The sequence below is a fragment of the Petromyzon marinus genome, chromosome 53, assembly GCF_048934315.1.
Source record: "Petromyzon marinus isolate PM22_M1 ecotype Great Lakes invasive population chromosome 53, UKy_Petmar_22M1.pri1.0, whole genome shotgun sequence".
In the NCBI taxonomy this organism is placed as follows: domain Eukaryota; kingdom Metazoa; phylum Chordata; class Hyperoartia; order Petromyzontiformes; family Petromyzontidae; genus Petromyzon; species Petromyzon marinus.
The window spans coordinates 10,295,928-10,311,060 of record NC_133719.1 but is presented as its reverse complement, the minus strand read 5'-3'; the positions used below and the strand labels follow the sequence as shown (position 1 = coordinate 10,311,060).

The following is a 15,133-nucleotide window of genomic DNA, read 5'->3' as shown; positions in this document are numbered from 1 at the left end:
CGCGCCTCCACCCACCGAGTGGCGTTGGTGAAGTACGACAAACATAATCCCCAAGCCCTACAACGGCGGTCGGGGAGGCCCTCATCCAGCAGTGGATCGATTAAGGGTCAATGAGAGACGCGTGGCACTGGACTCATTGAATCCATTGATTTCACCACAGCGGTAGCAAGCCGCCCACGTGCGTCGCTTTACGATAATTTGCCTTACGGCAGCGGTTGTCGTGAAGGACGCGTGACGGTTGAACCGTCGTAAATCAAGGGTTACGGCAGCATGTCGCAAAGCGTGACGGCAGCTGGGTCGTAAAGTCGGTTTACAGGGAGCGCTTTGCGACAGTCGTCTCCAGCCCAACGTGCAGCGCTGGTGTGGTGAGTGTGTGTGTGTAGTGAGTGTGTGTGTGGTGTGTGTGGTGTGTGTGTGTGTGTGGTGAGTGTGTGTGGTGAGTGTGTGTGGTGAGAGTGTGTGTGGTGAGTGTGTGTGTGGTGAGTGTGTGTGTGGTGAGTGTGTGTGTGGTGAGTGTGTGTGTGGTTTGTGTGTGGTGAGTGTGTGTGGTGAGTGTGTGTGTGTGGTGAGTGTGTGTGGTGAGAGTGTGTGTGGTGAGTGTGTGTGGTGAGTGTGTGTGTGTGGTGAGTGTGTGTGGTGAGTGTGTGTGGTGAGTGTGTGTGGTGAGTGTGTGTGTGGTGAGTGTGTGTGGTGAGTGTGTGTGGTGAGTGTGTGGTGAGTGTGTGTGGTGAGTGTGTGTGGTGAGTGCGTGTGGTGAGTGTGGTGAGTGTGTGGTGAGTGTGTGTGTGTGTGGTGAGAGTATGTGTGTGGTGTGTGTGTGGTGAGTGTGGTGAGTGTGTGTGTGTGGTGAGTGTGTGTTTGTGGTCAGTGTGGTTGGTGTGTGTGGGGAGTGGTGAGTGTGTGTGGTGAGTGCGTGTGGTGAGTGTGGTGAGTGTGTGTGGTGAGTGCGTGTGGTGAGTGTGGTGAGTGTGTCGTGAGTGTGTGTGTGGTGAGTGTGTGTGTGTGGTGTGTGTGTGGTGAGTGTGGTGAGTGTGTGTGTGTGGTGAGTGTGTGGTGAGTGTGTGTGTGGTGAGTGTGTGTGTGTGGTGAGTGTGTGTGTGTGGTGAGTGTGTGGTGAGTGTGTGTGTGTGGTGAGTGTGTGGTGAGTGTGTGTGTGTGGTGAGTGTGTGGTGAGTGTGTGTGTGTGTGGTGAGTGTGTGGTGAGTGTGTGTGTGTGGTGAGTGTGTGTGTTGTGAGTGTGTGTTTGTGGTCAGTGTGGTTGGTGTGTGTGGGGAGTGGTGAGTGTGGTGTGTGTGGTGAGTGTGGTGTGTGTGGTGAGTGTGTGTGGTGAATGTGAGTGGTGAATGTGAGTGGTGAGTGAATGGTGAGTGTGTGTGGTGAGTGTGTGTGTGGTGAGTGTGTGTGTGTATGGTGTGTGTGTGTGTATGGTGAGTGTGTGTGTATGGTGAGTGTGTGTGTGTATGGTGAGTGTGTGTGTGGTGAGTGTGTGTGGTGAATGTGAGTGGTGAGTGAATGGTGAGTGTGGTGTATGTGGTGAGTGTATGTGGTGAGTGTGAGTGGTGAGTGTGTGGTGAGTGTGTGGACTGTGTGTAGTGTGAGTGTGTGTGAGGAGTGTGTGTATGCGGGGAGTGTGTGCGGTGAGTGTGTGCGGTGTGTGGACAGTGTGTGGTGTGAGTGGTGAGTGTGTGTAGTGAGTGCGTGTGTGTGGTGAGTGTGTGCATGCGGGGAGGTTGCGTGTGTGTGGTGAGTGTGTGGTGAGTGCGTGTGTGTGGTGAGTGTGTGTGTGGTGTGTTTGTGGTGAGAGTCTGTGTGGTGAGTGTCTGGTGAGTGTGTGTGGTGAGTGCGTGTGTGTGGTGAGTGTGTGTGTGGTGTGTTTGTGGTGAGAGTCTGTGTGGTGAGTGTCTGGTGAGTGTGTGTAGTGAGTGTGTGTGGTGAGTGTGGTGTGTGTGTGGTGAGTGTGTCTGGTGAGTGTGTCTGGTGAGTGTGTGTGGTGAGTGTGTGTGTGTTCAGATGTGCGTGTGTGTGTAGCGATAGTGTAGTGGTTAGCGTGCTGCGCTACAAACCTGATTACCCGAGTTCGATTCCCGCTCACGGCCACTTCCAGTGACAATTAACTAAACCGGTCCTGAGCCTCCCCTAGGTCGACTCAGCCTCAATTAAGTACCTGGGTGCGGTGTGTAGTAAACATCGCCACTGGGGAGACAAAGGCGGCCGGGCGTGGTGCTGGCCACCCACCCCCTCATGTGCCGTGCCGGCCTTCATAGGTGCTGGCTAACGGAACTTGCCCCTACAGTCTGTTACAGGCTATACGGGGGATCTTTGTCTTTGTGTGTGAGGCTGATGGGGTGAGTGTGTGGTGAGGGTAAGTGTGTGGTGAGTGTGTGGTGAGAGTGTGTGTGTTCTTGAGAGAGTGTGGGGATTGTCAAAATATATTTTGCGAGTGGTGAGGATGTGTGGTGAGAGGGTTTTGTGAGAGATTCATTTGTGTGGTGAGGTGATGGTGAGTAAGTTTAGGATGTTAACTAGGTGGCAAGATGTTAACTACCTCGCCTGGTATGCAGGAGGTCGTGGGTTCGATCCCGACCCTGATCCCGCTGTATATTTGGAGTTTGCGTGTCTCTCTCCCCTTGGTCGCGTTGATTTTTCCCCGGGTCCTCTGGTTTTCCCCTCCACATGAAGAACCAACGTTCCTTTAGACTAGTTATTGGCTGCTATACATTTCCACACGCTAAGCATTCATTTTCGATAGCCAGGTCGCTTCTGAAAAAGAACTATTATAGCTCAGTGGGCCTCACCCGGTAAAATAAAATGTAGTTCATTTTTGGCCATTCCCAAAGAGTTCATTTGAACACTGTTCTAAACGTCCCAATCTGCTGTAAACCCGTAAGTGGCGTCAATGATCCCTGCCCTCCCTTTGCGCTGGAGAAGCGGGCCCGGTCGAGAGTGGACCGTGCACTGCACAACGTGTTAAATATATTTGCCGTACGCCGTCTTTCGTCGATCGCGTGGCAAGTTAGCGCACATTTCCACGTGCAGGTTTCAGCGACGTCCGTGGGCCCTCTTGTTGAGAGCGTCGGGGACTCGGAGAGGTGTGTTCATAAGTCGGTTTGTTCGTAAGTACAACTTTACTCCTTTCGATTTCAAGCACGTGTTGTGCGGCGTGTACACTAAACACGGGGGATGGCTTTCAAAGTTGAATAGTCTCCTGCAGATGGAATTCCGGTCATCCTGGCGGTGGCTTTTGTTTCTGGCCATCGAACAAAGACGGCCACTTCATACCGCGCTTTCAAGATGCGCTTCCGCGGCCGTCTGGGAACGCTCTTCCTTCCGATATTAGGAAGCTACTGGAGCTATGCACTTTTAAATCATCATCTAGATTGACAAACTCATTTCTTTAAAAGTGATTTAGATGTTTGGTTTGTTATCCCTCCGCCGTACCTCCGATTAGCACGGTTTGGATGCGTACCGTGTGAAAGAAGTTCAGCGTACATACGTATAACAAGAAGGATGACAACTCGGGGAAATATGTTGGCGTCATCAAAATCGCTCCCCCCCCCCCCCCCCGATTTATTTAGTTGAGGTGAGCAGATATGTATCTTCTTTTAACGGGCCCATCGGCCAATTGTAGAGTACACTTGAATATAAATTGATGTTGTATATTACGTGTTGTTTTCAGTGAGGCACTGATTAGAGCCAAGTCTGTGAGTGAATGCGACTTGTCACACGGAGCTCATACGGTATCTCCGTGCCTTTCATTTCACTGAAGTTAAACGTGCATCCGAATGCTAACGAAGGAACGCACACATACATCATTGAAACCGTCCACAAAGGTAGCTAAGTGGGCCAGGGCACGTCGTGCTGTAGGAGGGAAGGTGGCAGCCGAGGGAGGTCACGCGGCAGCCGAGGGAGGTCACGCGGCAGCCGAGGGAGGTCACGTGGCAGCCGAGGGAGGTCACGCGGCAGCCGAGGGAGGTCACGCGGCGTCCGAGAGGGCATCCACCGGGGAGGCGGAGCAGTGAAATCCGTTTGGGCGCAAGCTGCTGGGGCAGAGGATCCTTGCAAACGCGGAGCCCCCTGGCGGGATGATGGCAGCAACCTGGAGGGGTGGGGTAGAACGCGTCGAGCATCTGATTTGATCGCGGCTCACGACGAGGAGGACAACGAGGACGAGCACCGGTTGGCGGCGTACAGGTGCCAAAGAGCTTCAAATTGCGCACGCGAAGGCGGCGTTCATGACCGGGGCGTCGCCGTGAGATTGTTTTCGTGATCCGCTGCCAAACTCTTTTTGTTGTCGTGGCTTTGGCGCAGTGATCGGCTTATCGGCTCGCGCAGCGCGGTGCGCTCGTGCGGCACGCCGTTAGTCCGTTGCCGAACACGGCGCGGCCTTTTTTTGCCCACCCCCCCCCGCCCCGTCCCGCATGCAACATTTTCAACGCGCGACGTTTTGCCCGCTCGCAAAAAGTCACGACGAGCGGCTGCACGTTGACGCCGGGGCCGCGTTTTGTTGGTCGCGTCCGCGTAATCCCCTCGACACAAAGCCTCGTCGCGCGGGGGGAGGGTGGTGGCGGGGGTGGCGGGGACCCTCGGCTGACCCCGCGTTGTTGGTTACAGGCTCGGGTGTTTGGAGTGGGGTGCCGAACAAAACGAGGGCTGAGGTGGAAGCGGCCACGTTTGTTTGAGCGACCTCTCGCAAGGAGGGGGGGGGGGGTGGGAGTGGGGGGGGGGGGGCAGGTCCGGAGAGCGCTGCCTGAGAGAAGACGAGGAGGGTGAGGAATGTCGGTCACACAGAGCTGCAAGCCCCGGCTTGCGTCCCGCACCTCCCGCTCGCTCGCTCGCTCGCTAGCGCTCGCTGTCTCGCAACGCCGCTCATGAAATATCTGAAATGGAAATCCTTTAATATATATAAACAGGGGGGGAGGCTTTTTCTATATTCCCCTTTGTGTGTGGTTCTCGTGCAACGTCAACACCTCCTTTGGGTTTGACCGTTTTGGCCGGGACCTCACCTGGCTTACGAATGACTTGGCACGTGCGTGTGTGCTTGTGTTGGGGGTAGCCGTGCGGGCCCCTGGCTTATGAAATGCAAGTTCCTGTTGAGTTTTTATTTTTATTGCAACGGCAACAAAACAAGCGGCGTGTTTGCTCACGCAAGCCGGCCCTCGGGGGCCTGTTGCGTAGCATTTTTTGCAAGGTGACTCGCGCGGCAGCAAACCTTTACGGTATTCGTATTCATAATAACAATGCACGTTGCGTGATCGGAAGGGACTCGCGGAGTCTCACGAGTCCTCAGGTGGATCCCGCTACGTTGGGGCGCCGCGGCGGCGAGACGTTAACTGCCTCGCCTGGTGTGCAGGAGGTCGTGGGTTTGAGGTGGCTAGGAGATGTTAACTACCTCGCCTGGTGTGCAGGAGGTCGTGGCTGTGATCCCGACCATGACGCCTGCTGCTGTATATTTGGAGTTTGCATCTCTCTCGCTCTCCCTGTGGTCGTGTGGATTTTTCTCCAGGTCCTCCGGTTTTTTCCCCTGCACATTTAGAATCAACGTGCGTTTTAGAGTATTTGGCTGCTATACATTCCCACACAATAAGCCACTTCGTTGAGCTATCACTTGTGGCCAGGTCGCTGTATAGCTCAGTGGGCCTTAGCTGGTGAAATGTAATAACTTTTAGTTTTTTTACGTTGGGATGTTTGGCCAGTTCCCCGAATGAGAGTTTGGGGGGGAAACCGGAAAACCCAAAAGGAAAAAAACGCCGTGCTGGACTACGTGGAGGTGATGCCCCAGCACCGCCATCTCCTGGCCACACCTCGGGCACCTCCACGCCTACAACACCTGGCAAGCCCTGATCGGTGGCGGTTCACCGAAGCAGGCGAGGTGCGACGAGATCGGACGCGTCCCGCCGATCGATACAACTGCGGGGGACAAATGTTTCCTTCCAAGACAGTGTCCAGGACTGCTAGACTTCATCTAAGCGAAGGACCTTTTTAAAGTTTCCTGTTTAGGAATTCCCCGCTAATGATCCCCGTGGCATCGCCAACGAAGAAAACGAGCGTGTGGCACACCTGAGATGTCTCGATCGCATCGGAGTTTTTGTCTTGCGAATGAAGCTTCGTCGGCTTCGTGGTAAAAGCCCCAGGCACACAGTGCCTAAGGCTGTGCAGCTGCAAGTGCCGTTATTGCTTACCGTCACCAAAACAATCACCACCATCGGCCACCATCACCACCAGCACTTTCCCCACTACTATCAGCAGCATCACTACTTTCATCACCACAGCCATCACCACCACCATCATCACTACCACCACCTCCTCCATCACTACCCTCATCACTACGATCACCGCCACTGTTACTATTCGCACCTCCGATTAGCACGGTTGGCTACGTACGGTGCGAAAGAAGTTCAACCTACACACATACATGCATACATTACTGCTACCACATCATAACTTGCTGACCCGCCCGTACTGGACACCTGCAAAAAAGAGCTTCTCAGCTCATTGGATTCCTCCTCCAGTCTAAGTAAAGATTCTGATTCCAAACTTGCCTTAAGTCTAATGGTGATCTTTGCGCGATCCACCAACCCCTGCAGACGTCCGCCATGGACGAGGAGGAGCAGCGCCTGTACGTGGAGCGCCTGCGAGCCGAGTTCTATGCGTGCTGCTCGCCCCGCTCGCCCTCACCGCACGGGCGCCGCGGCAATCGCCGCGGCGATCACCACGGGGATCACCACGGGGAGCCGGAACTTCACGCGGAACACGCGGACAGAACGTTGGCCCGAGATGGAGAAGGGGTGGACGGGAGGATAGACGAGCAGGTAGGAGTGAGGTCGAGCGAGCGGGTGGACGTGAACCCAGAAGGCGGAGCGGACCAGCGGCTCGGAGCGGACGGCCTGTGGGAGCTGTGTCGCCGGCTGGAGATGCAGGACAGCGCGCCGCTGCTGCTGCAGACACTGCTGGGAGGAGGAGGCGACGGGAAGGTGAGTGCGTGTGCCGGTGTGCGTGGGGAGCGGTGGTGTAACGGTCAGCGCGCTGCACTACGAACCCGGCGACCCGAGTTCGATTCCCGCTCACGGCCACCACCGTTGACGGTTATCTGAACCGGTCCTGGCCCTCCCCTAGGTCGACTCAGTCTGAAATGAGTACCTGCGACGTGTAAACATCGCCACTGGGACTATGAGAATCAGAATATTAAAAGGTGGCCGGGCGTGGTGCTGGCCACCTACCACCTCGTGTACCATTCCGGCCTTCATAGGTGCTACTCGCTAACGGCACTTGCCCCAATGGTCTGTTACGGCTACACGGTGGGATCTTTGTCTGTGTGCGTGTGTGTGTGTGCCGCCGTACGTCGGCAGGTGTCGTTTGACGAGTTCAAGGAGGGATTCGTGGCTGTGCTGTCCAAGGTGCTGACACTGAGCTCCTCCTCCTCGGACGAGGAGGACGATACCAGTTTCCTAGAGCCCGGTGCGTCGCGCAGAACCACACTGCAACCGCACTGCAACCACACCGCAATCGCACCGCAACCGCACAGCAACCACACCACAACTGCAATGCAGCCACACCGTAATCGCACCGCAAGAAAACCACAACCGCACCGCAATCACACCGCAGTCGCTCCGCAATTGCACCAAAATGACACTGCAATCACACTGAAACCGGAACCAAAATCGCAATGCAACCGCACTGCAATCATATCGCAATCGCACCCGAATGACACCGCTTATCACAGCGCAACCGCACCGCCACCGCACCGCCATCGCAGCGCAGCCGAATCGCCTGCTGGGATCTCCGCCGAATCACCTGCTAGGATCTCCGCCGAATCTTCTGCTAGGATCTCCGCCGAATCGCCTGCTAGGATCTCTGCCGAATCGCCTGCTAGGATCTCCGCCGAATCGCCTGCTAGGATCTCCGCCGAATCGCCTGCTAGGATCTCCGCCGAATCGCCTGCTAGGATCTCCGCGATACGGCGATGCTCCGAAACATCGTACGATGTCAGAGCCGCGGTCATCGTCCCGTACGTTTTTGGGAAGGACATCGTCGCCTCTTGATGCGCGTTCCTCGTTTAATATTGCTTAACTATTTCATTTCCCAACACAATCGTCTGTCGAGCGACGAACTTCGAGTAGCCGCTCTTGTCAATAAATGCAGCCGTTAGTTTGGCGGGGTGCATAATAGCGGGGGGCGTTTTTTGTTTTTTGCCCCCCGACGCATTTGACGGCGGCGACTTCATCGCGGCGATGGTGACGACACGCGCCCTGTGCGTTTGCTCCGTCTGTCGTTAATAATGCACGCCCGTTCACGCGGCACTCGGGCAGCTGTTGTCTCAACGCAGCCAGACGCACGCACGCACGCACGCGACAATGACAAAGATCTCCCGTGTAGCCTTTAACAGGCTGTCGGGGCAAGTGCTGTTAGCGAGTAGCACCTATGAAGTGGGTTTGGTGGCCAGCACCGCGCCCGGCCGCCTTTGTCTCCAGAGTGCCGATGTTTGCACATCGTGCCAGGGAAGGCCAGGATCGGTTCAGATAATTGTCACCGGTGTTGGCCGTGAGCGTGAATCGAACTCGAGTCGCGGGGTTCGTAGCGCGGCGTCGCGCTAACCGCTACGCTAACGCTCGCGCACAGAAAGACAAAGTCACACACGCCGATACACTCGCTCGCACGCACACCCGCGGGCGCCGCCCTTTGTTCAGACGCACCACCCCCACCCGCCCGCCCGCCCGCCTCTGCTCGCAAAACAACATCTGTTCACCCCGAAGCCAACTCGGGAGCAGCGCGTTGAGAGTGCGCAGGCTGTGCAACTGCACGGGGTCCCACTGGCCGGAGGGGCCCAGACACAAAGCGGGGAAGGAAATTTCACAAAGAGGGGCGCCTCCCCCCCCCCCCCCCCCCCCCATCCAATTACTTGCACCGGAGCTCGCGCCAACTGCGTGCCACGCCACCGGTCGCTCGCCAGTAGTGGTGCCACCGGTCGCTCGCCAGTAGTGGTGCCACCGGTCGCTCGCCAGTAGTGGTGCCACCGGTCGCTCGCCAGTAGTGGTGCCACCGGTCACTCGCCAGTAGTGGTGCCACCGGTCGCTCGCCAGTAGTGGTGCCACCTGTCGCCCGCCACCCTCGCGCCAGCTCGCGGCTCTCCCAGGCGGCGGCGGTGACGGGACCGCCGTTGTTTTGCCGCCGTCTTTGACCGCAGCCGTGACTCGTGAGCGGCCCTTCGCGTTTGCTCCCGTGGGTGCCTGGTGGTCCTCCACCGATTCCTCCTCCCGCTGATCGTCCTCCTCCTCCTCCGTCGCCGCGCTGGTCCCGCGCGTGCGTATTGCCCGTGCGTTTGTTTCTCCCATCTTCATATCATCGTCATCGTCGTCGGTGTGCGTGCGCACGCAGTGCTGGAGACGCGGCCCCGCATGGTGAGGGGCGGGAAGTGCTACGGCCGTCGCTCCGTCCCGGAGGCCGCGCTGCGCCGCTCGCCGCCGGGCGGCACCGCCGCCGGGGATACCGGGGGGGCGGCCGCCGTCGCGAGAGCCGGGGGGCGCGCGCCGTGCCGCTCCGCATCCCTCGACAGCGTCGACGTGAGTCCACGGCCCGGCACCCCGCACTCTCCACAGCTCGCCAACGCTCGCTCGCCAACACACTCGCCAACGTTCACACTCATCAACCAATGCCCACCATTCTCCACTGAGTGACGGTGACGTCACCACGGCGCATGTGCCAGGCCAGTTGCACTTTGAGGCCACGTGAAGTGTCGAAGGCTCGCTGACAGCAGGTCTCGGGACAGACCCACCTGTACCCCCTACTGTACCAACTTGCTGCATTTTAGCTGCCCGACACTCTGCTCGTTGTTGTGAGCGTCGCGCCTATGCCCTCCGTTGTTACTGGACGGCGACTGCCTCTAACTGCCCAGTAGCAGCGTCCTTCACGAGCCTCCTCCATAGAGGCCAATCTTGACACCGCTGGTACCGGTCGTCGGCAAGTCCTCTCAGCTCCACATCCTCCTGTACCACATCACTCCATCTCTTCTCTAGCCCGTGCCTGGGTATTTTATGCCACAAAACACTCCACCCCCTCAGCTCCCCATTGGTGATGGAGCAGTTGTGGCGAGAGTGGAGAGTTTCCCATACCTGTGCAGTGCGCTTATGACCAGCTCCGGTTTGACAGCAGAGGTCTCACTCCGAATCAGTCGGACAGCATTATCTTATCATTGGCTGCGCAATGCTGTGTGGAAGCTACCTGGTCTTTCGCTTCGCACGAAGCTTCGGGTCATCTCGGCCACAGTCGCTCACCAACACTCCCACACTCACTAACTCACACTCACCAACACACTCACTCACAGCCTCACCAACACACACACATTGACACTCACAAACACACTCACCAACACACACACTCACCAACATGCACACTCGCCGACACACACACAGACACCCACTCGCGCAGCTCACCCAACAACAACAGCAACCGCCATTCGCCACTAAGTGGCGGTGACGTCACCACGGCGCTTGTGCCAGGCTATGTGCGCGTCGAGGCCACGTGAAGTGTCGAACGCCCGCTGGCAGGAGGTCACGGGGCAGACCCAGGTGCCACGGGACGACTGGCTGAGACGACTGGGCCGATGCACCATCTGTGCCAAAAATATTATACAGCGCACCCACACTCACACACACACCCCAACAAACAAAGACAAAGATCACCCGTATTGCCTTAACAGACTGTTGGGGCAAGAAAGGATGGGCGGCATAGACGCAGTGGCGAGCTCGCCGCGCTATGAACCGGTGACCCGAGTTCGATTCCCGGCCTCGGCCAACGTCAGCGGTGAGCGCCGTCTGAACCACCTTACCAGGTTACCCCCCCGTCACCAACCCGCACTGACCGGCGCGGTGAAGTACGGTCAAATCACCTCCGCGACCGACACGGCACGGAGGAAGCTCCCTGTCATCCAGCAGTCGGGCGACACAACGAGCCGTAAAAAATATTATAATGACATAATTATAATAAATCCTCCTGTGCAGAGTTTGCCGAGCGAGGAGGAGGACGAGCTGATGGGCGAACGCGACCTGGAAACCGAGACCCTGGAGTCTGAAGGTGACGCTCGACCCGGCTACGCGGGCTCACCCGCGGCGAGCACCGCGCTCGTGCCGTGCCTGGTGCTGTGAGTTGCCGTGCCTGGTGCTGGTGGTAGTAGTCGTAGCAGGGGAGAGCGGCGGTGCAGCGGCTAGCGCGCTGTGCTGCGAACCCGGCGACCCGAGTTCGATTCCCGCTCACGGACAACACCGGTGACGAATATTTGAAACGGTCCTGGGCCTCCCCTAGGTCGACTCCGCCTCAAGTGAGTACCTGGTGCGGTGTGTAAACATCACCACTGGGGCAAGTCATGGTGCTGGCCACCCACCCCCTCGTGTGCCGTGCCGGCCTTCATAGGTGCTCGCTAACAGCACTTGCCCCAACGGTCTCTTAAGACTTTACGGGGAATCTTTGTCTTTGGTGGTCGGAGTGGTCGTGGTGGTAATGATGGCATTGATAATGATGGTGGTGACGGTGGCAGCCTTGGGTGAAAGAGATGGTGGCTTCAATGCTGGTGGCATTGTGGGTAGTGCTGGCGGCAGTGATGCCCGCGTTGTGGGTAGTGCTGGTGGTGGCGGGGCGTCGGTGGCCGTTGTTTGAATGGGAGTGGTGGCGTCAGCAGTGGCGTTCCGCCTGCCGCGTGTTCCCGCAGGCCGCTTGCCCTCCTCCGGAGTGGACTGCTACATCCGTTCGCCCACGCGCACCTCCACGCCGCGCAAGGTGGTGAGACCGCGCCCCGCGTGCCCTCGCCCGCACAGCCGCTCCGTCGCGGCCGAGCTGTCGCTTAACCGCAGCGGTCGCGTGGCACCGCTGACACCTCCCACGGCTGTCCACTGGTGCTTGTCCCTCGCAGTCCGCGCCAGGCGCTGTGCTGGCTCATTGGTCCGTGTAATCATCGCGCTGGCAAGATGTTAACTACCTCGCCTGGTGTGCAGGAGGTCGTGGGTTCGTTCCCAACCCTGACGCCCGCCGCTGTATATTTGGAGTTTGCGTGTCTCTCTCTCTCATCATCATCACGGTGGCTCGGAGATGTTAACTACCTCGCCTGGTGTACACGAGGTCGTGGGTTCGATCCCGACCCTGACGCTGCCTGCTGCTGTAGATTTGGAGTTTGCGTGTCTCTCTCTCTCTCCCCGTGGTCACGTGGATTTTTCTCCGGGACCTCCAGATTTTCTTTCCACATTAAGAACCAACATTCCTTTAGAGTTATTGGCTGCTATACATTTCCACATGATAAGCAATCATTTGTGATAGCCAGGCCGCTTCTGAAAAATAACTATATAGCTCAGTGGGCCTTAGCTGGTAAAATAAAAAGTTTTAGATCTTGTCATCCAGTTTAACTTGGGTTGTATTACTTCTTTCCGTTCTCACCATGCCTTGTAAGAAGGCGGCCGGGCGTGGTGCTGACCCCCCACCTCCCTCGTGTGCCGTGCCGGCCTTCATATAGGTGCTTGCTTAACAGCATTTGCCCCAACAGTCTGTTAGAGGCTACACGGGGGATCTTTCTCTTGTGTGCGTCAGGGCTGCCGGGCAGTGACCCCTCCCCTCTCCTTCCTCGACGATGGCTCTGGGCTCGTCCCGGCTGCCCGATTGGTCGACTTCTGGCAGCAGGAAGGAGTCCCCGATCCACAGGAAGTGCTGCAGGTCAGAGGCATTGTGGGTAACGAGTGTTAGAGCATTTGATGATGATGGTGGTGGTTTTGTATTCGTGTGTGTTTGTGTGTATGCTCACAAACAGCGCTTGCCCCAACGGCTTGAAGGAATCTTTGTCTGTGTGTGCCGTGAGGACCGCTGGGGTGCTGTGGTTTGCACTCTGTGCTCCAAACCCAGCAACCTCAGTTCGATTCCAAACCATGGCTATTCTCGGTGACGATTGGTATCTCAACTGGTCCCAGGCCTCCCCTAGGCGAGGTGCAGCCTGCGATTCCTTGTTCACGCCACTGCTGGTGGAAGGCCCTCCATTAATCGCACCTCCGATTAGTGGGGTTGGCTAGGTACAGTGCGAAAGAAGTTCAACATATACACGTACAGTGTGTATTGGTCAAGGCCGTAGCCATGGAGTCAACATTAAGGGGGACCAAATCTTCCAGGGTGTCTGGGGGTCCCAAACCAGAAAAAAAAAAATCTAAATTTGAAAACTAATTTCCTGCCTAAAATATTTAAAAAATCACTAACACATGGGATGGAGTTTTTATTTGTTTTTACAATAATGTCTAATAGTGTATTGTATTAAATTGCTCTGTTTTTACTTTTTTTACCATTTCTCGTTTCATTGTATGTAATGGCAGAAATTAGGGTAAAATAAAGTACCACCATAACAACAATCATATAAACAGAAATCTATACATTCATTTATATGAAGACAAGTCCAGATATTGTGGCCAAGGTTTAGCAAATTGTTGTTTTTATTCACATAGCATAGCAATTATATTTTTTTAGCATTATATTGGGGGGGGGGATATTTTGAGCATATTTGAATATTGGGGGGGATGTGTCCCCCCCAAAATATATTATAAATACGGCCTTGGTATTATTAATCTCCATCCATTCCTCTCCCTCCACCAACTGCACATCCCCCACCAGGTCAGCTCGGCTTTGAATGAGCAACTGGTGCGGTGTGTAACAGTCTTCAAGGCTACATGGACGTCTGTGTCTCTGTAGCTGTGTGTCTGAGTGTGTGCGTCTGTGTGTATCTTGTGTGAGTATCTTTGTAAGTGTGAGTGTGTTTGCAGTCTCTGCTTGTGCGGGGAGCAGTCGCGCAGTGGTTAGCGCTGCGCTGCACTACGAACCCGGCGACAAAACCAGGTGACGATTATCTGAACCGGTCGTGGGCCTCCCCTAGGTCTACTCAGCCTCAAATGAGTACCTGGTGCGGTGTGTAAAAGCATCGCCACTGGGGAGACAAAGGCGGCCGCGCGTGGTGCTGGCCACCCACCCCCTCGTGTGCCACCGTGCCGGCCTTCACAGGTGCTACTCGCTAACAGCACTTGCCCCAACGGTCTGTTAAGGCAACACGGGGGATCTTTGTCTTTGTCTGTGTGCAGTCTCTGGGTGTGGGTGGTGGGGGGCTCGTGTCCCTGGCGGAGTTGTGGGGAGCCCTGGAGGGGGAGCTGAGAGCAAGCGGGCAGCCCTCTCACAGGGCAGCCCTCGCCACCTTCACTCAGGAAGTGTCGCACACGCGGTGAATAACACGCACACACACACACAAACACAAAGATCCCCCGTGTAGCCTTAACAGACTGTTGGGGAAAGTGCTGTTAGCGAGTCGCACCTGTGAAGGCCGGCGCGGCACACAGAAGGGGTGGGTGCCCAGCACTCGCCCCACAAGTCTGTTGAGGCTATACAGAGGATCTTTGTCCCCGCAGTGCGCATGTGGCAAGCGGTAGCGTAGCGGTTAGCGCGCCGTGCTGCGAGCCCGGCGCCCCGAGTTCGATTCCCGCTCGCGGCCAACACCGGCGACGATTATCTGAACCGGTCCTGGGCCTCCCCTAGGTCGACTCAGCCTCAAATTAGTACCTGGATCGGCGCGTAAACATTGCCACTGGGGAGACAAAGGCGGTCGGGCGTAGTGCTTGCACGCTAACCGCACTTGCCCCAACGGTCCGGTTGAGGCTACACGGGGCTTCTTTGCCTTTGCAGCGCGCACGCGTGGCGTGCGCGGCGTGAGCGGGCCGCCCTCAAGGCCGAGCTGGAGCGAGCGGAGAGGAACAGCGCCGAGTTGGCGCGAGAGGCCGACGAGCGGCTCGCGGCCAGCGCAGCACAAATACGGTACGGCCGCCATTGTCGTCATCGTCGTCGTCATCGTCGTCTTCACCGTCGCCACCATCGTAACCGCCATCACACAATGACCATCGTCGCCATCGTTGCCGTCGTCGCCATCGCGATGATCAACGTCGTCATCGTCGTCACCATCGTCACCGCCATTACGACCAACACACACACCTCAAATCACCACTCGGTGTGGCGAGCACCGCCCCGGGCCGCCATTGTCTCCCCACGCAAACTCCAAATATACAGCAGCAGCAGCAGCAGGCGTCAGGGTCGTGATCTGAACCCACGCCCTCCTGCACACCGGGCGAGGTAGTTA

At 56.8% G+C, this 15,133-nt stretch overlaps 1 protein-coding gene across 6 annotated transcripts in view; it reads left to right on the top strand.

The window, feature by feature from the left end:
* Window positions 1-15,133, top strand: part of LOC116953882 (uncharacterized) — a 35,949-nt gene continuing 20,816 nt past the window's right edge. The window contains exons 1-9 of one of the 6 annotated variants that reach the window (XM_076052005.1): window positions 1-365; window positions 6,585-6,971; window positions 7,347-7,455; window positions 9,373-9,557; window positions 10,995-11,067; window positions 11,699-11,769; window positions 12,568-12,690; window positions 14,091-14,227; window positions 14,686-14,814. In XM_076052005.1, coding sequence (XP_075908120.1) covers window positions 6,594-6,971; window positions 7,347-7,455; window positions 9,373-9,557; window positions 10,995-11,067; window positions 11,699-11,769; window positions 12,568-12,690; window positions 14,091-14,227; window positions 14,686-14,814 — 1,205 coding nt within the window. In that variant the 5' untranslated portion in view covers window positions 1-365; window positions 6,585-6,593. Of the gene's footprint in view, window positions 366-599; window positions 3,114-4,718; window positions 5,870-6,584; window positions 6,972-7,346; window positions 7,456-9,372; window positions 9,558-10,994; window positions 11,068-11,698; window positions 11,770-12,567; window positions 12,691-14,090; window positions 14,228-14,685; window positions 14,815-15,133 lie in introns of those variants that run through there. The other 5 variants (XM_076052006.1, XM_076052004.1, XM_076052002.1 and 2 more) reach the window with 5 other exon arrangements.